The following is a 20,200-nucleotide window of genomic DNA, read 5'->3' as shown; positions in this document are numbered from 1 at the left end:
GTCTCCAGGACCAGAGCTGTCTAACCTGATGTAAACAGTACCTGTTGTCTCCAGGACTGTCTACCCTGATGTAGGGGACAGGGTGCCATTTGGGACAGGTAAAGAAGCTGTGCAGGGGTTTACCTGTACTGTTGTCTAGGTCCACCTTGATCTTAGGTGAGGTAGAGCTGTTTCTCTGCTGCAGAGAGAAGCACGGCGACACACACTCTCTCCCATGTCTACTGTGGTTGGACAACTGGGACAACACACCTGCCAAAGAACAACAATATAATAAAACAATATAACAAATTAACTTAATAATATAACAATATAATAATGAGGGGGTGGAATAATGATAGTTGACATCGTCACTGAAACCACATGACCTTGTATTATAAGACCATGGTTGAAATGGAGCCCTAGTCACTATATACAGTGAATTCCACAAGCATTGGGTCAGTGTCATGTTGTTGTGGCTCTTTACTCCAGCACTCTGGATTTGAAACGGTACAACGACTATGAGGTTAAAGTGCAGACTGTCAGCTTTAATTTGAGGGTATTTTCATCCATATTGGGTGACCCGTTTAGATATTACAGCACTTCTTGTACTTAGTCCTCACATTTTAGGGGACCAGAAGTATTGGGACAAATTCACTTATGTCAATTAAAGAAGTACAAAGTATTTAGTCCCATATTTCTAGCACACAGTGACTACATCAACCTTGTGACTCTACAAACTGGTTGGTTGTATTTGCTGTTTGTTTTGGTTGTTGCAGATTATTTGGTGCCCAATAGAAATGAAGGGTAAATAATGTAGTGTCATTTTGGAGTCACTTTTATTGTAAATAAGAATAGATGATGTTTCTGAACACTTCTACATTAAAATGTGGATGCTACCATGACTATGGCTAATGATGAATGAATCGTGAACAAATAGCACAACCCCAAGACATGTTTTCACAATTACAATAACAGCTAGGATATATTAGCTCGTTGATAGATCCCAGACAGCCCACGCAAACTGACAATGTGACATTACGCGACATAAGGACAGACACGTCCTGTGAACTTTGCTCTAGTTTCTGAAAGACCAGGGAAGGGGAGGCGAGCTAACTACTTAACTATGCAATCTAACCACTGATATTCATGTTTGTTCTCGAAATGGGCCATCAAAACTCCGGAGAAATAGCTATTAAACTCTTCCTGCTGTACTTACTCAATGTCAGGTAAGTTCACATACCTGAAAACCCGAATTTGGCGGAATTTCTCAACACATTTGCCATCTCGACTCGTCAAGTTGCCACAAACAGGACACACACTGCGGCTGGGCTGCTCTGGAGGAGGAGATTACAGAGGAGGCGGGGCCAACAAATCAGTATTGGCATCTGATTGGACCTGAACGGCGTCACTGTAGGTGTTGAAAACGTGATTCACCCTATCAGACTGCCGGACTATCAACCACACTGGGCGAACTCGTTTAACGAGGCCCGGTGCCCAGGGTGAGGAGTTTCCTTTTTTAAAACGATTCCATTGTTCTTTTAAAGAAAAATCTTAACTAACCCGGGGTAACGGGCCATGCAAAACGAACTCACCCACTGACAGAGTGGGGTTGCTTGACAGGGATTGGTTACAGACTACTTCCAGGGTCAAGGACTGAAGACTTGAAGTTGTATGTTTTATAGTCCGTCGACGTACATAGTTAGATACTAATGTATGTTTTACTATTGGTTAAACTCTCGTACCTCATCAGAACCCCAAATATAAGCTTGTTATACTCAAATGTTTGTAAACAAAGTAAATGTCAACAAACACTGTATATATCCTAAAATCAAAATAGTTAAAACTATAATTTGGTCAGTCTTTGCATACATAGCTCTTGCTTTGAATGCATTAAGAGTGGTTACATTTCTCCAGGCGCATCCCTCAGCGTTTTACCAAAACACAGGCGGGGTGCCCGCTTAGTTGTTGTTTCAATTAAGGATTCAAGCTTTAAAGGGGAGATACAATGAAACCATATTGTAGTGAATTCGGTGGGTAGCCCCAACCAAGACGAGAACCCAGGTTTAACAACTGTCAAGCCAACACCTTAACTGCTACGCCAAGTTCAGGATCAAGGCTAAAGCTTATGGTGAGCAGTGGAGGGAATCTTCCTCTTAACGGACCATAAACCTAATCAATCGATCAGATGACTCTATCCTTGTTCCTCTGCAGCAGAGGTCCCTCCCAGTCTACTGATCGATCAATCAATCAACCGAAGGATCAGGTGCCTCTACCTCCATGTTTCTCTGTAAAATAGGTCCTCCCGGTCCAGAGCTGCTGCTCTGACGCCATCTGGTGGCGTGAAGTGGTGTTGCAACAAGATGAGTACAGTAATGCAGACTATTGGTCCCAAATGACACCCTCTTCCTTACATAGTGGAACTACATGCCCTGGTCAAAGTAGTGCACTATGTAGGGAATTCATTCGGGTGATATTTGGGTTGGAACTAGGGCACTATGTAGGGAATTCATTAGGGAGGTATTTGGGTTGGAACTAGGGCACTATGTAGGGAATTCATTAGGGAGGTATTTGGGTTGGAACTAGGGTACTATGTAGGGAATTCATTAGGGTGGTATTTGGGTTGGAACTAGGGTACTATGTAGGGAATTCATTAGGGTGGTATTTGGGTTGGAACTAGGGCACTATGTAGGGAATTCATTAGGGAGGTATTTGGGTTGGAACTAGGGTACTATGTAGGGAATTCATTAGGGTGGTATTTGGGTTGGAACTAGGGCACTATGTAGGGAATTCATTAGGGAGGTATTTGGGTTGGAACTAGGGTACTAGGTAGGGAATTCATTAGGGAGGTATTTGGGTTGGAACTAGGGTACTAGGTAGGGAATTCATTAGGGTGGTATTTGGGTTGGAACTAGGGTACTATGTAGGGAATTCATTAGGGAGGTATTTGGGTTGGAACTAGGGTACTATGTAGGGAATTCATTAGGGTGGTATTTGGGTTGGAACTAGGGTACTAGGTAGGGAATTCATTAGGGAGGTATTTGGGTTGGAACTGGGGTACTATGTAGGGAATTCATTAGGGTGGTATTTGGGTTGGAACTAGGGTACTATGTAAGGAATTCATTAGGGAGGTATTTGGGTTGGAACTAGGGTACTAGGTAGGGAATTCATTAGGGTGGTATTTGGGTTGGAACTAGGGTACTATGTAGGGAATTCATTAGGGTGGTATTTGGGTTGGAACTAGGGTACTATGTAGGGAATTCATTAGGGAGGTATTTGCCTTGAAGACAGCTTTGCACACTCAAGTGCAGTCACCACAACCATCAAGCTCTATGATGAAACTGGCTCTCATGGGGACCGCCACAGGAATGGAAGACCCTGAGTTACCTCTGCTGCAGAGGACAAGTTCATTACAGTTACCAGCCTCAGACATTGCAGCCCAAATAAATGCTTCACAGAGTTCAAGTAACAGACATATCTCAAAATCAATCTCCAGGAAGAGAGATCTTCTGTAGCTCAGTTGGTAGAGCATGGCGCTTGTAACGCCAGGGTAGTAGGTTCGATTCCCGGGACCACCCATACGTAGAATGTATGCACACATGACTGTAAGTCGCTTTGGATAAAAGCGTCTGCTAAATGGCATATGTTATGTTATGTTAGGAAGAGGGTTGGACTGAAAACCTACAGGACGGTAGTTCTCCAGGAAGAGGGTTGGACTGAAAACCTACAGGACGGTAGTTCTCCAGGAAGAGGGTTGGACTGAAAACCTACAGGACGGTAGTTCTCCAGGAAGAGGGTTGGACTGAAAACCTACAGGACGGTAGTTCTCCAGGAAGAGGGTTGGACTGAAAACCTACAGGACGGTAGTTCTCCAGGAAGAGGGTTGGACTGAAAACCTACAGGACGGTAGTTCTCCAGGAAGAGGGTTGGACTGAAAACCTACAGGACGGTAGTTCTCCAGGAAGAGGGTTGGACTGAAAACCTACAGGACGGTAGTTCTCCAGGAAGAGGGTTGGACTGAAAACCTACAGGACGGTAGTTCTCCAGGAAGAGGGTTGGACTGAAAACCTACAGGACGGTAGTTCTCCAGGAAGAGGGTTGGACTGAAAACCTACAGGACGGTAGTTCTCCAGGAAGAGGGTTGGACTGAAAACCTACAGGACGGTAGTTCTCCAGGAAGAGGGTTGGACTGAAAACCTACAGGACGGTAGGTTAACTGCCTGTTCAGGGGCAGAACAACAGATTTTGTACCGTGTCAGCTCGGGGGTTTGAACTTGCAACCTTCCGGTTAGTAGTCCACTAGGCTACCCTGCCATCCTGGTCAGAAACACTGCACCATATAGAGTATTCACAACGTGTCTCAGATCTGAAAGTCAAACTGATCCTAGACCATATCTACCTCCCCATGTGTCCTGGTCAGAAACACTGCACTATGTAGAGAATAGGGTACCCGTTTGGCCCTTAGAACTGATCTCTGATCCCTCTTGGTTTGAATAAGCAACCAGAATAGAACGAAGTGGCCCAAAGAACTGATCTCTGATCAGGCAACTGTGCTCCCTCTTGGTTTGAATAAGCAACCAGAATAGGATGAAGTGGCCCTAAGAACTGATCTCTGATCAGGTCCCATATTCACAACGTGTCTCAGAGTATGACCCCTGCCCCCTGTCTGTCTATATGATGTTTACTCATGAAAGGTCAAACTGATCCTAGGTCAGCACTCATTACATTACATTTAAGTCATTTAGCAGACGCTCTTATCCAGAGCGACTTACAAATTGGACTCCTACTGGGATCAGCTTTGTGGATACGGGTCCTGCTTTCTGACCTCCTATTGGTTAAGCCAGGGCTCCATGCTAACTTAAATTTTTTAATTTACACGTTGAAAAATGTAGGCCGAACACAAAGAAATCTAGGAGCCCAATCTAAATGATTGTAGGTAATGAAGCTTAGAACCCTTCATTTGTCTAGGCTCACTGGTGCTCCTCAATAAACACAGTCCAGGTGGCACAGCAGAATATTTAGGTGTGTACGAGAATAAAATGGTGGCACTGTTTATAGAGCTCTGTATCAGGGTTAAAACAGATTCATGTTCTCTGATCCTAGATCAGAGTTTAGGAACAACCTCAATCTGTCACATAAGGGATAGTTCACACAAATTACACACATCGGTCTGACATGAAATGTGAGGGATATCAGGGGGCGGATGACTTGGTTGCATTGGGTTTGACCAATAATGCTACACCGTTAGCATTAGGAGACCACAGCCAGGGGTGTGTTCAGTTCGCGTCAACGTTTTCTGAGTTGTGGAACGGTTTGTACTGTACGACACGTTTTTTCCCAAAACGTTCTTTGACAGACATGTTTACTGCGTTCGGCGGGTGTCCCGGGGTATTTAAAGGGCAGCGGGAGATTTACTTACCCCCCACAACCCTCCCCGTTTACTTACCCCCCACACCCTCTCCGTTTACTTACCCCCCACAACCCACACCCTCTCCGTTTACTTATCCCCCACAACCCACACCCTCTCCGTTTACTTACCCCCCACAACCCACACCCTCTCCGTTTACTTACCCCCCACAACCCACACCCTCTCCGTTTACTTACCCCCAAAACCCACACCCTCTCCGTTTACTTACCCCCAAAACCCACACCCTCTCCGTTTAGCAACTGGAAATGGATACAGCACCAATTATGTATTTTGTTTTGGGGGGGGGGGGTACTAAACACAGCACATGTAAACAATAATCAAAGCATGGCTGGCTGTATTCCTCGTCTATAGAGGGTAAGAAAACCAACAGCATTTTCTAATAATTCAGGTAAACTATCCCTTTCAGCTTTAATAGTCAGGCAACTGCATCTTTTCACATCAACACAAGTCAATAATGAACACCCATTAGAAGACAGACTACGTCACAATATCACTTAGTATGGAGCGATGCACTGGATCGGCCATTCATACGGCATACTAAACAGTAGTGTGGACATTGGGATGTTAGACCCCCCCCCGCTCACGAAAATAACAATTCTGTCAGTTTGTTTCCTGGGGCCTCCACTTTAGCTCCTCCCACATCTCTTACTCTGGGTGGTGTTCAGGATGGCACAGCATAGCAAAACATTTTGCAACGGAAAAAAAAAAAAAAAAAAAAAACAGGACTTTCTCTTCTGGTTTTGGGGCATGTTCATTACAGCACAACGTAGCAAAAACATTTCAGTCTTTCTCTTCTGGTTTTGGGGCATGTTCATTACAGCACAGAGTAGCAAATCATTTCAGTTTGTTTCTGTTTGGTGGCAGGTGACCCCCCAGTTCCAGAGGGAGGTGAAGGTGGGCCCCCCCCCAGTTCCAGAGGGAGGTGAAGGTGGGCCCCCCCCCCAGTTCCAGAGGGAGGTGAAGGTGGCCCCCCCCCCCCAGTTCCAGAGGGAGGTGAAGGTGGGCCCCCTCCGGTTCCAGAGGGAGGTGAAGGTGGGCCCCCCCCCCCAGTTCCAGAGGGAGGTGAAGGTGCCCCCCCAGTTCCAGAGGGAGGTGAAGGTGCCCCCCAGGTTCCAGAGGGAGGTGAAGGTGCCCCCCCCAGGTTCCAGAGGGAGGTGAAGGTGCCCCCGGTTCCAGAGGGAGGTGAAGGTGCCCCCCCCGGTTCCAGAGGGAGGTGAAGGTGCCCCCCCCCCCCGGTTCCAGAGGGAGGTGAAGGTGCCCCCCCCGGTTCCAGAGGGAGGTGAAGGTGCCCCCCGGTTCCAGAGGGAGGTGAAGGTGCCCCCCGGTTCCAGAGGGAGGTCCCCCGGTTCCAGAGGGAGGTGAAGGTGCCCCCCCCCCGGTTCCAGAGGGAGGTGAAGGTGGGCCCCCCCCAGGTTCCAGAGGGAGGTGAAGGTGGTAGTGTCTAATTGAAGACCTGTAGGTGGAGGTTGGACGGCCTGGTTGGTTCCGGTGGGAAGATCAACATGAGTTTAGATGTGAAAGAGGCTTAAGTGCAAAATAAATCATTATTCCAACTCAAGTTATATGATGAAAACACAACCACACTGAACAGAATACTCCGAAAACATACTCAGAAGGGGACAGAGGTGTAGTGGAGTAGAAACACAGGTTATTTTGCGGGAGCGTTTATCCGTCCCATCTTTTACATAAAAAAATGTATTGAAAGTTTAGGGAGCATCACATTTACTCACTGTGAACGGTGATCAAAGTTTACCTTCCTATAGGTTTCCTACACGACATCACCCGACCGGAGGGTTAGTCTGGAGACATCACCCGACCGGAGGGTTAGTCTGGCGACATCACCCGACCGGAGGGTTAGTCTGGCGACATCCCCCGACCGGAGGGTTAGTCTGGCGACATCCCCTGACCGGAGGGTTAGTCTGGCGACATCCCCCGACCGGAGGGTTAGTCTGGAGACATCCCCTGACCGGAGGGTTAGTCTGGAGACATCACCTGACCGGAGGGTTAGTCTGGAGACATCACCCGACCGGAGGGTTAGTCTGGAGACATCACCCGACCGGAGGGTTAGTCTGGAGACATCACCCGACCGGAGGGTTAGTCTGGAGACATCACCCGACCGGAGGGTTAGTCTGGAGACATCACCCGACCGGAGGGTTAGTCTGGCGACATCACCCGACCGGAGGGTTAGTCTGGAGACATCACCCGACCGGAGGGTTAGTCTGGAGACATCACCTGACCGGAGGGTTAGTCTGGAGACATCACCTGACCGGAGGGTTAGTCTGGAGACATCACCTGACCGGAGGGTTAGTCTGGAGACATCACCTGACCGGAGGGTTAGTCTGGCGACATCCCTGACCGGAGGGTTAGTCTGGAGACATCACCTGACCGGAGGGTTAGTCTGGAGACATCACCTGACCAGAGGGTTAGTCTGGCGACATCAGCTGACCGGAGGGTTAGTCTGGAGACATCACCTGACCGGAGGGTTAGTCTGGCGACATCACCTGACCGGAGGGTTAGTCTGGAGACATCACCTGACCGGAGGGTTAGTCTGGCGACATCACCTGACCGGAGGGTTAGTCTGGCGACATCACCTGACCGGAGGGTTAGTCTGGCGACATCACCTGACCGGAGGGTTAGTCTGGCGACATCACCTGACCGGAGGGTTAGTCTGGAGACATCACCCGACCGGAGGGTTAGTCTGGAGACATCACCTGACCGGAGGGTTAGTCTGGCGACATCACCTGACCGGAGGGTTAGTCTGGAGACATCACCCGACCGGAGGGTTAGTCTGGCGACATCACCCGACCGGAGGGTTAGTCTGGCGACATCACCCGACCGGAGGGTTAGTCTGGCGACATCACCCGACCGGAGGGTTAGTCTGGAGACATCACCCGACCGGAGGGTTAGTCTGGCGACATCACCCGACCGGAGGGTTAGTCTGGCGACATCACCCGACCGGAGGGTTAGTCTGGAGACATCACCTGACCGGAGGGTTAGTCTGGAGACATCACCTGACCGGAGGGTTAGTCTGGAGACATCACCTGACCGGAGGGTTAGTCTGGAGACATCACCCGACCGGAGGGTTAGTCTGGCGACATCCCCCGACCGGAGGGTTAGTCTGGAGACATCACCTGACCGGAGGGTTAGTCTGGCGACATCACCCGACCGGAGGGTTAGTCTGGAGACATCCCCTGACCGGAGGGTTAGTCTGGAGACATCACCTGACCGGAGGGTTAGTCTGGAGACATCACCTGACCGGAGGGTTAGTCTGGCGACATCACCTGACCAGAGGGTTAGTCTGGAGACATCCCCTGACCAGAGGGTTAGTCTGGAGACATCCCCTGACCGGAGGGTTAGTCTGGAGACATCCCCTGACCGGAGGGTTAGTCTGGAGACATCACCTGACCGGAGGGTTAGTCTGGAGACATCACCTGACCAGAGGGTTAGTCTGGCGACATCACCTGACCAGAGGGTTAGTCTGGAGACATCCCCTGACCAGAGGGTTAGTCTGGAGACATCCCCTGACCGGAGGGTTAGTCTGGAGACATCACCTGACCAGAGGGTTAGTCTGGAGACATCCCCTGACCGGAGGGTTAGTCTGGAGACATCACCTGACCGGAGGGTTAGTCTGGAGACATCACCTGACCGGGGGGTTAGTCTGGCGACATCACCCGACCGGAGGGTTAGTCTGGCGACATCACCCGACCGGGGGGTTAGTCTGGCGACATCACCCGACCGGAGGGTTAGTCTGGCGACATCACCTGACCGGAGGGTTAGTCTGGCGACATCACCTGACCGGAGGGTTAGTCTGGAGACATCCCCTGACCGGAGGGTTAGTCTGGAGACATCCCCCGACCGGAGGGTTAGTCTGGAGACATCACCCGACCGGAGGGTTAGTCTGGAGACATCACCCGACCGGAGGGTTAGTCTGGCGACATCACCCGACCGGAGGGTTAGTCTGGCGACATCACCCGACCGGAGGGTTAGTCTGGCGACATCACCCGACCGGAGGGTTAGTCTGGCGACATCACTTGACCGGAGGGTTAGTCCGCCGACAGGTCAGATATCAATCCCAGCGTTAAGTGACACAGATCATTCCAGAACGTTGAAATACACACCCCAACAGAAGAAGCAAGGCGGTGTGTAAATGAACCAACTGCAGCGGAGGTACACGAACCTGAACACTGGGGTTCGTCCAGCAAACAGCATCCCCATTTCCCTACATATAGTGGACTACTTTGACCAGAGTGACCTGTAGGCAAAAGTAGTTCACTTTATATTAGGGAATAGGGTGCGATTTTGGGACGCTGACCCTTGCGGGTTGGTTGCACTAAAACATGACTGCTGAAGCACAGTTGTCAGGACAGAAAGGAAGCCGACAATCAAATATCAACAGCCTGCTATTGGGAGAATCAGCCCTGAGACCCCACAGCCCCTCAGACCCCTCAGACCCTCAGCCCCCACAGCCCCCACAGCCCCTCAGACATCACAACCAGACACAGGAGACACCAGGGCTGCTCCCAAACAACACCCTGTATAGTGCAACACTTTTCAAAAGGGCCCTATGCTGTAATATAGTAGGGTGCCATGTAGGGACTAGGATGTAGGGACTAGGATGTAGGGACTAGGGTGCTGTGTAGGGACTAGGATGTAAGGGCAATGATGTAGGGACTAGGGTGCTGTGTAGGGACTAGGGTGCTGTGTAGGGTGCTGTGTAGGGACTAGGGTGTGTGTAGGGACTACTATGTAGGGACTAGGGTGCTGTGTAGGGACTAGGGTGCTGTGTAGGGACTAGGGTGCTGTGTAGGGACTAGGGTGCTGTGTAGGGACTAGGGTGCTGTGTAGGGACTAGGGTGCTGTGTAGGGACTAGGGTGCTGTGTAGGGACTAGGGTGCTGTGTAGGGACTAGGGTGCTGTGTAGGGACTAGGGTGCTGTGTAGGGACTAGGGTGCTGTGTAGGGACTAGGGTGCTGTGTAGGGACTAGGGTGCTGTGTAGAGACTAGGGTGCTGTGTAGGGACTAGGGTGCTGTGTAGGGACTAGGGTGCTGTGTAGGGACTAGGGTGCTGTGTAGGGACTAGGGTGCTGTGTAGGGACTAGGGTGCTGTGTAGGGACTAGGGTGCTGTGTAGGGACTAGGGTGCTGTGTAGGGACTAGGGTGCTGTGTAGGGGGTGCTATGTAGGACTGCTGTGTAGGGACTAGGGTGCTGTGTAGGGACTAGGGTGGTGTGTAGGGACTAGGGTGCTGTGTAGGGACTAGGATGTAGGGGCTATGGTGATGTGTAGGGACTAGGGTGCTGTGTAGAGGCTAGGGTGCTGTGTAGGGGCTAGGGTGCTGTGTAGGGGCTAGGGTGCTGTGTAGGGACTAGGGTGCTGTGTAGGGACTAGGGTGCTGTGTAGGGACTAGGGTGCTGTGTAGAGACTAGGGTGCTGTGTAGGGACTAGGGTGCTGTGTAGGGACTAGGGTGCTGTGTAGGGACTATGGTGCTGTGTAGGGACTAGGGTGCTGTGTAGGGACTAGGGTGCTGTGTAGAGACTAGGGTGCCATTTGGGACAGTCAGGAAATGTCAAGTGAGGGAAGTCCTCCTTTCATCATCACAGACAGCATCAATGTCCACTGAGCAGGATGACGAACACAAAGCAATACGTTCTAGCAGAGATGGCATCTCTCCAACAGAACCACTTCTGGCATCAATCCTTATCTAGTTCACTGAGTAACACGTTTCCCACAGCCCTCGTTTCCTTAGGAAGGGAGGAGGGGTGAGGATGGCGGGGAGGAGAGAGAGAGAGGGGGGAGCAACAAGTATAGAGGATCAAGTGGCTTTTTTTTATTTCAAATCAGCACAGTGCATTTCTCCTCTGAACGGGGGGCTGCATCCCAACCTCCTCGATGCCCTTCTGTCCTCGCTTCCTTTCCTCACAGTCACTGATCACTAAGGCTGCGTTTTCAAAGACAGCACAATTCTGTTCTGTTGCCCATTTACTGGGAAAAGAACTGATCTGATTGGTCAAAAGGCCCAATTAGTGGAAAAAGATCTGAATTGGGCTACCTGTGTAGATCCAGCCTAAAGGGGTTAGGAAGGATGGATGACAGGTTTCCAACAAGCATGCTTTCAGTTTAGACCAGTGCTCTCAACTAGGAAAGGAGACAAGGACAGGAGGACACCACCCACTCAACTAAATGGAATGCCTCCTTAGTCCCCAACGCCGGTTCACTCCACAGCCATACATCCTTCAGTCTGTCTGTCTGTTTTCAAGATCTCAACCCCCCACCCCTCCCACAAAGGTCTCTTAACCCTCCCGGGGGCTGGGCTGCCCAATCAGATCATCCGGTTGCGTTTATGGGTGGGGGAGTCTGTTATGACGTCATTGCACTGGGCGGAGCTGCGTTTCCTGGGGTTAGCGTCCAGGTGCAGGGCCATCTCCTCGGAGATGAAAGTGTTCAGGTCCACATCATGGAGACCGTTACGCCGACGCCCCACCGGGGTCGACCCACCCCCACCAGCACCCCCCACGTGGGTGGGAGAGCCCGGGGTACCGGAACGAACACTGATGCTGGCCATAGCCCCACTTAGACCTGGAGAGGACAGATTGGAGAGGGGGGGAGAGGGAAAGAAAAACACCACAAGGTCAAACTCAACCTTCGAACCCTGACTCAGAGAAGACATGAAAAACAAAAAGGAAGTCAAGGATGCATTCAGGCCCTGGGGCACAATGATAGATAGATAAATAGATTAATAGATTAATATATTTTTTATTTATAAAATCGTCCGATTAATCGGTATCTGCTTTTTTGGTCCTCCAATAATCGTATTCGGCGTTGAAAAATCCTAATCGGACCTCTAGTCTCAACTTATAGTAGAATACACATCGTGCAATTACAAAATGTGATGTGCCTCAGCCGTTTCTCTCCTTATGGACTGATAGAAACAGCCCATGGCAGCAAAACATTTTTTTTTTTGGGGGGGATTGCAAAGCTAGTTTTTGAGGCCTGTTACCTAAACTTGTTATCATGGTCAAATTACTCATATATTATGAAAACCACATGGCAAAATGTGTAGAATTACAGTAAACTTGATTTAAAAAACAGCAACATTTTCTCTACACCCCATGGCAAAGTCTACAATTGCAAAAAAAATGAACTTTAAAATGTAAAACATTGTCTACTGTCAAGAGCGGGGCCCACAAACGTTTTCCCTCACAATGTGTGTGTGTGTTAAGGGGTATTGATACGCAGACTGGCGAGACACTGCAGCCCCTCTTTGACTAGTTCAGATTTGTTTAGGCCCCCGCCCCCATCGAAGTTGCCCCTCCCTGATTGTAGGGAATAGGGTGCAGTTTAGGACTCTCCCTCTGAATGACCAACACGGATACTCCAGAGATGTTCGATTGGGTTCAAGTCCGGGCTCCGGCTGGGCCACTCAAGGACACTGACACTTTTCCCAAAGCCACTCCTACGTTGGCTGTGTGCGTACGGTTGTTGTCCTGTTGGAAGGTGAACCTTCGCCCTGGTCCTGAGCAGGTTTTCATTAAAGGTCTCTGAACTTTTGCTTTGTCCATCTTTCCCTCGATCTGAGACTATTCTCCCTGCCGCTGAAAAACATCCCCACAGCATGATGCTGCCACCACGCTTCACCGTGGGGATGATGCCAGGTTTTCCCCCAGACGGGACGCTTGTCATTCAGGCCAAAGATTTTTATCCAAAGGTTTTAGCAGACCAGAGAATCTTGTTTCTCATGGTCAGAGTCATTACCGTTTGGCACATTCCAAGCAGTTTTTACATCTGGCCACTCTATTATAAATGCCTAATTGGAGGAGTGCTGCAGAGATGGTTGTCCTTCTGGAAGGTTCTCCAATCTCCACAGAGGAATTCTGTCAGTGACCAGCAGTTTCTTGGTTACCTCCCTGACCAAGGCCCTTCTTCCCCGAATGCTCAGTTTGGCCGGGCGGCCAGCTCTACGAAGAGTCTTGGTGGTTGCAAAATGGAATAAGTTAAGGCGGCCACTGTGTTCTTGGGGACCTTCAATGCTGCACACATTTTTTTGGTAGCCTTAAAACAGATCTGTGCCTCGACACAATCCTGTCTTTTGAGCTCTAAGTTCAATTCCTTCGACCTCATGGTTTGTTTTTTGCTCTGACATGCACTTGTCAACTGTAGGACCTTATATAGACAGGTGTGTGCTTTTCCAAATCATGTCCAATCAATTGAATTTACCACAGGTGGAGTCCAATCAAGTAGTAGAAACATCTCAAGGATGATTAATGGAAACAGGATGCACCTGAGCTCAATTTCGAGTCTCATAGCAAAGGGTCTGAATACTTATTTAAATAAGTGTTTTTTTAAAGTAAAAATTAAAAGAAAAAAATGTTTTTGCTTGTCATTAAGGTGTATTATGACATCATTATGGGGTATTGTGACATCATTATGGGGTATTGTGTAGATTAATGAGGACATATTATTGAATACATTTTAGAAGGCTGTAACGTAACAAAAAGTGTGTGTGGGGGGGGGAATCAGGGGGTCTGAATACTTTAAAATGCACTAAATCTGTATTTACTGTGCAGTGCTATGTGCCCTCTGACCCTAACCATTAGAAATAGAGGTGTATTTACTGTGCAGTGCTATGTGCCCTCTGACCCTAACCATTAGAAATAGTGTATTTACTGTGCAGTGCTATGTGCCCTCTGACCCTAACCATTAGAAATAGAGGTGTATTTACTGTGCAGTGCTATGTGCCCTCTGACCCTAACCCTAAGGTACGTCACTGGGGCCGAGCTCCCTGCCATCCAGGACCTCTATACCAGGCGGTGTCATTTCAAGGTTGTTGTTTTTTTACTATGTTCTACATTGTAGAATAGTGAAGACATCAAAACTATGAAATAACACATGGAATCACGTAGCAACCAAAAGTTTCATACAAATCTAAATATATTTTACATTTGAGATTTTTCAAATAGTCACCCTTGGCCTTGATGACAGATTTTGCACACGCTTGGCAATATCTCAACAAGCTTCACCCAGGAATGCTTTTCCAACCGTCTTGAAGGAGTTCCCACATATGCTGAACATTTGTTGGCTGCTTTTTCCTTCACTCTGCGGTCCGACTCATCCCAAACCATCTCAATTTGGTTGAGGTCAGGGGATTGTGGAGGCCAGGTCATCTGATGCAACACTCAATCGCTCTTCTTCTTGGGTCAAATAGCCCTTGGGTCACTGTCCTGTTGAAAAACAAATGATAGTCCCACTGAGCCCAAACCGGATGGGATGGCGTATCGCTGCAGAATGCTGTGCTAGCCATGCTGTTTAAGTGTGCCTTGAATTTGAAATAAAACACAGTGTCACCAGCAAAGCACCCCCACACCATAACACCTCCTCCTCCATGCTGTACGGTGTGAAATGCACATACGGAGACCATCCGATCACCCACACAGCAAATACAAAGACACACAGTGGCTGAAACCAAAAATCTCCAATTTGGACTCCAGACCAAAGGACAAATTTCCACCAGTCTAATGTCCATTGCTCGTGTTTCTTTGCCCAAGCAAGTCTCTTCTTATTGGTGTCATTTAGTAGTGGTTTCTTTGCAGCAATTCAACCATGGCGGCTGATTCACAGTCGCCTCTGAACGGTTGATGTTGAGATGCGTCTGTTACTTGAACTCTGTGAAGCATTTATTTGGGCTGCAATGTCTGAGGCTGGTAACTGTAATGAACTTATCCTCTGCAGCAGAGGTAACTCAGGGTCTTCCATTCCTGTGGCGGTCCTCATGAGAGCCAGTTTCATCATAGAGCTTGATGGTTGTGGTGACTGCACTTGAAGAAACTCTAAACGTTCTTGACATTTCCCATATTGACTGACCTTCATGTCTTAAAGTAATGATGGACTGTTGTTTCTCTTTGTTTATTTGAGCTGATCTTGACATAATATGGACTGGGTCTTTTACCAAATATCTTCTGTATACCTTGTCATTAAAAAAAAAAAAAATGATTGGCTCAAATGCATTAAGGGAAGAATTTCCACAAATGTACTCGTAAGGCACACCTGTTAATTGAAATGCATTCCAGGTGACTACCTCGTGAAGCTGGTTGAGAGAATGCCAAGAGTGTGTAAAGCTGTTTACCAAGGCAAAGGGTGGCTAATTTCAAGAACTTCAAATATAAAATATATTTTGATTTGTTTAACAATTCGTAATTTCATTTTGATGCTCTATTATACTACAATTTATCAAAATAGGCTGTCAATTTTAGAACTTCCCCATATAATAAAGCTGTATAAATTTTGATTTTTATACAGTTATTTTTACTCTCCTTTATCAAGGCTGTCAATTTTAGACCCCACTGTATATTTGTGTATTTTACCATGCAGTGCGATGGCCTCTCTGAAGGGCTGGAGGTCAGCCTCCACAGAGGAGTCCGTCTCAGGGGCCGGGGGAGGCCGGTTAGGGGAGACCACGGTCAGCCTGTGTCCTGGGGTGAGGGTGGCTCTGGAGGTCCGGGGGGCGGGGCCCGGCCACACAGGAAGCTGATGAGGTCCTCTCGCCGGATGGTTCTCCTCCTCTTCTTCACCCAGGCCAGCACATCCTTGTTGCGACGCTGGTGGCCGATCTGTATACCTAGGTCGTAGCTACGCTGGTGGGCCTCCACAGACTCTGTGTGGTGGGGGGCAGAAAGAGAAAGGAATGTGTGTGACAGTGAGTGAGAAAGTGTGAGAGAAAGTGTGTGTGTGTGTGTGTGAGAGAAAGTGTGTGTGTGTGTGTGTGAGAGAAAGTGTGTGTGTGTGTGTGTGTGAGAGAAAGTGTGTGTGTGTGTGTGAGAGAAAGTGTGTGTGTGTGTGAGAGAAAGTGTGTGTGTGTGTGAGAGAAAGTGTGTGTGTGTGTGAGAGAAAGTGTGTGTGTGTGTGAGTGTGTGTGTGTGTGAGAGAAAGTGTGTGTGTGTGTGTGTGTGTGAGAGAAAGTGTGTGTGTGTGTGTGTGAGAGAAAGTGTGTGTGTGTGTGTGAGAGAAAGTGTGTGTGTGTGTGTGTGTGTGTGTGAGAGAAAGTGTGTGTGTGAGAGAAAGTATGTGTGTGTGTGAGAGAAAGTATGTGTGTGTGTGAAAGAGAGAACCTGTGATGAGACTTGGTTGAAGGTTCCTTTGTGTAGCCTGAGTGAAACCTGTGACTAACAGTTGACGGTTCACTATAGAACTATAGGCAGGCAGCCCCCCTCTCTCTTCCAGAGGTTGCCAGGCAGCCCCCCCCCCCCTCTCTTCCAGAGGTTGCCAGGCAGCCCCCCCCCCTCTCTTCCAGAGGTTGCCAGGCAGCCCCCCCTCTCTCTTCCAGAGGTTGCCAGTCAGACAGCACAGATGCTGGAATCATGATCCTGGAGAGCCACAGGGTATGGAGGCTTTTGTCCTAGTCCAGCACTAACACACACACACGATTCAACTATCCACAGGGACTCTTGATGATCAGCTGAATCAGATAGTGTTAGTGCTGAACTGGAACTAGCCGTTGAACATGACTCTGTTCCAATACACATTAGTTATTAGACCGAGGCGTCTTCTGTACGGGGGAGATTTGATAAGAGCCTCGGCACTCAATCTGAACAATAACATGCATCACTTGAGGTAAGGTCTGTATGCTTCCAAAACTATACTAAACTTTCCTATCAGCAAGAAATCAATTTTCAAAAAATCAAAAAGGTAAAATGGATACACACCTTTATAGGGTTCCCACAGGGCCGTATCTCCATGTTACAGAGGCCATCGCCTGTGCTAATTAGCTATGTGCTCCGAAACACCTGAGAAGCATAACTCGGGAAGTGCAGCACAAGTGTAGTTTCATTTGATGAGGCAGCCAAAGCTGTGTGGATCTGTAACTGCTACAGTTTTTTCTCTCTCACTGATGAAAGATAAGGGCCATATGTTTCGACAGCCGTATCCAAGCGATGGTTATTGACTTTTCCAAACCTTAAAAAATAGATAGCCGGGATTGTAGTTCACATGAGCCAGTCGTTGGCGAAGGTGGTGGCTGAAAACTGTAGGGAGAAGGCAGAATACCGACTAGAGTTTGAGAGTTAGGCTGCACACCCTGCTGTGCTCTCCAGGACCAGAACTTGACAGGACGGCTGTAAATGGCGAGATGGTCAATACTCAGGTGACTAGAAGAGGCCCTTGATTGTTTACAAGTTTCTATCTACTAATCAATACATGTCCAGTTTACAGCAGAATGACAAAGGAAAGCCTATGGACTTTGATGATGAGCCGTTGGTCCTCAACCTATGTAGCTCTGTCCCGACTACCCTTTAACGAGTCTTGTGAAGTACCATACCCCTGTGGTAGGCCAAGTACCTTCACAGCTATAGTGCAAATCAATACATGCTTGGATCACAGCAGAACAATAATGAAAAGCCTATAGACTGTTACAATGATCCTATACTGTTGTGAAAGCAAGTTAGAAGACAAGAAACTGAAAACACCTTGAGTGTCCCTTACACCTACCTTTGTACAGGTTGGTCACGGCTGTGGCTGCGTTCTGAAACGGCACCCACAAAGAAAGCCCCCCCTGTTGGTGACATACTCGGTCTGTCGAGACAACACACCACCAAAGACATTACAGGTTTGTTGGAATTTCCTACTAAGACAGACAGCCTGGTTGACAACAGTTTACATAAATAGCCTGGTTGACAACAGTTTACATAAATAGCAAGTTAGGTGCCAATTAATTGTACAGTATTCCCACTTTAGTAGTACATGATACAAGGCAACACATGAGACTGAAAGCGTCTTGATTACAGGAGACTGCTTTTATTCGCCATTTTGTCTTGCATCTAGAGTTGCAGGCGGGCGTTGGAATAAAAATAACTGTCAGCCGGCACTAGATGGCCAACTCGACAGTTTATGAGCACGAGTGCATAACGCAACAACTAAAATTGCCCTTTCAGCAGGAAAGTTGCAGTCGTATATTACAAATACTTTGATACCTTAGTAACTAAAAGAACCTACGGTTAACGATAGATATAATGAACTATGAGAAGTAATTACAGTAGCGGGTAAGAACTATCAATAACCCCAAAAAGCCAATAGTAAATCTTCGCCATTTTGTTTAAATTTTCAGTTATACACCGCTATAACAACTCGGGTTATTCGTTGATTTGTAGACAAAAAAAAAAACCCAAAACGGATATTATAAAACGTTCATGTATATCTATGGTGAGTAATATTAGCTCCCAGACACACCGAACACAAAAAAAGGCAACAGTGAAAAGACACAATCTGTCACAAGGAGAAAGTCGCGCAGCGATGATTGTTGTTTCCGTCGCCATTTTGTTTCTCTGACATTTGGTCGCAGTTTCTCCACAACCAGATGGTGAGATAACTCTGGTAACTGTATAAACCATGTTAGTTTAACAACAACAAAAAAGACTGGATGAGATAGCTATTCAACTAACTTATCTAATTATGGTTATGTTGCTTAGCAGTTATCGTTAACCAGCTTATAGACGATAACGTTAGCTAGATAGACGTTTTTTTTTTGGGCGAACAACAGCCAGAGAAAACTACTGTGTAACCGTTCAAGATAGTTTTTGTTTCACAAAAAGATACACTTAGGTGTTCTGATTTACTAAAACACACACAAAAGAAAACGAGCAAACTATAATTACGGGATGTCTTGACTTAAGATGGCAAACAGTTGCTACAGTACAGTAGCTAGCTGATCAGCTGGTAAACTGGCTACTAGCTAGTTGGCTATGTAGCTAGTTGACTATGTAGCTAGTTAGCTATGTAACTAGTTGGCTAGGTAGCTACTAGCTAGTTGGCTAGGTAGCTAGTTGACTATGTAGCTAGTTGGCTAGTTAGCTACTAGCTAGTTTGCTAGGTAGCTAGTTGGCTAGGTAGCTGGTTGGCTAGGTAGCTAGTTGGCTACGTAGCTAGTTGGCTAGGTAGCTAGTTGGCTAGGTAGCTAGTTGACTACTAGCTGGTTGGCTAGGTAGCTAGTTGGCTACTAGCTGGTTGGCTAGGTAGCTAGTTGACAAGGTGGTTGGCTACTAGCTAGGTAGCTAACATGAGCTACTTCCCACCGCCACTAACAGCGACTGAGTAGCAAAGCTCAGTAACAAGGCGCAGGGGTGACATCCGAATAAACGTTAGTTTAGTTCTGGTCTTGTCTCGGACCTTTGTAGAGCTGAGCCACGGCAGTGGCGGAATTCTGGAAGAGATGCCATAATTTATCCTGGTCGTTGTCGGCCTCCTCCTCGTTTGACTCTCTTTGCTCCGCTTCGGCCAAACACTGCCGCTCCCATTTCGAGAACCAATGTTCGGGTCCGTGTTCCTGAATCTCCGGGTCTCCGTCTTTCTTCTTCTCCTCCATTTACACCGTTAAAACCCTCGGGTAGATTTACAACTTTAGTATGTCGATTGATGAATTACTTGACGATGCGAATAAATGTCCGTTCGGAAATGCATTAATTTTGTTATGACTTAATAGCTGTTTCTCAAACCGACTACTCCGGTCTGAAAAGACTCTTCAACTAGTTTTTTGACGTTGCCGACCGTCCGCCTATATAAAAGTCATACTACCGTGTTGTCGTTTCTACCCCGCCCCTATTCCTATCAGTGATTGGTCAGTATGGCTCTGGGTCGTGGCTTCAGCTTTGTGCTGATGATTTCAGTGGACCACAGAAACATCTGTCATAGAAATGACGTAAAGGAACGCCACGAAAATTCTTATCTACTTATAAAGCTTGTGTGAGAGGTAAAAAGCTGTGGTTTTAGGTTTCCACTAGAATTTATAGCCATTCAAAATTTATGGAAGCCCAT

The 20,200-nt window shown here is 47.8% G+C and overlaps 2 protein-coding genes and 2 long non-coding RNA genes across 17 annotated transcripts in view; 1 reads left to right on the top strand and 3 right to left on the bottom strand.

Moving 5' to 3' along the window:
- Nucleotides 1-117, bottom strand: part of LOC127924599 (uncharacterized) — a 1,152-nt gene extending 1,035 nt beyond the window's left edge. For all 6 annotated transcript variants that reach the window (XR_008118320.1, XR_008118321.1, XR_008118318.1 and 3 more), the window contains exon 1: nt 1-117. This exon is cut by the window's left edge. This is a non-coding gene — a long non-coding RNA (uncharacterized LOC127924599).
- eci1 (enoyl-CoA delta isomerase 1) overlaps nt 1-1,375 on the bottom strand; it is a 12,242-nt gene extending 10,867 nt beyond the window's left edge. The window contains 2 exon segments of the mRNA XM_052509320.1: nt 124-249; nt 1,220-1,375. Coding sequence (XP_052365280.1) covers nt 124-249; nt 1,220-1,262 — 169 coding nt within the window. The 5' untranslated portion in view covers nt 1,263-1,375.
- Nucleotides 1,376-2,457: 1,082 nt separating this feature from the next.
- On the top strand, nt 2,458-3,352 carry LOC127924598 (uncharacterized). 9 transcript variants are annotated; one of them, XR_008118313.1, is made up of 5 exons: nt 2,458-2,637; nt 2,685-2,731; nt 2,779-2,946; nt 2,994-3,087; nt 3,135-3,255. It is a non-coding gene; the product is annotated as an uncharacterized LOC127924598 (long non-coding RNA). The 9 variants fall into 9 exon arrangements; XR_008118316.1 differs by having other exon boundaries at nt 2,779-3,013; nt 3,249-3,352; XR_008118309.1 differs by lacking the exon at nt 2,994-3,087 and having other exon boundaries at nt 3,135-3,261.
- A 7,859-nt stretch (nt 3,353-11,211) lies between these two features.
- Nucleotides 11,212-19,929, bottom strand: LOC118380260 (HUWE1-associated protein modifying stress responses-like). Its single transcript, XM_052509291.1, is given in 5 exon segments — nt 11,212-11,980; nt 15,763-15,874; nt 15,877-16,052; nt 17,882-17,965; nt 19,556-19,929. Coding segments are annotated over 5 exon segments (825 nt in total). The 5' UTR covers nt 19,752-19,929; the 3' UTR covers nt 11,212-11,723.
- Nucleotides 19,930-20,200: the final 271 nt, after the last annotated feature.

The sequence above is a fragment of the Oncorhynchus keta genome, unplaced genomic scaffold (genome assembly GCF_023373465.1).
Source record: "Oncorhynchus keta strain PuntledgeMale-10-30-2019 unplaced genomic scaffold, Oket_V2 Un_contig_4357_pilon_pilon, whole genome shotgun sequence".
NCBI lineage: Eukaryota > Metazoa > Chordata > Actinopteri > Salmoniformes > Salmonidae > Oncorhynchus > Oncorhynchus keta.
The sequence above is the reverse complement of the archived record's forward strand: the minus strand, read 5'-3'. Positions and strand labels throughout refer to the sequence as shown.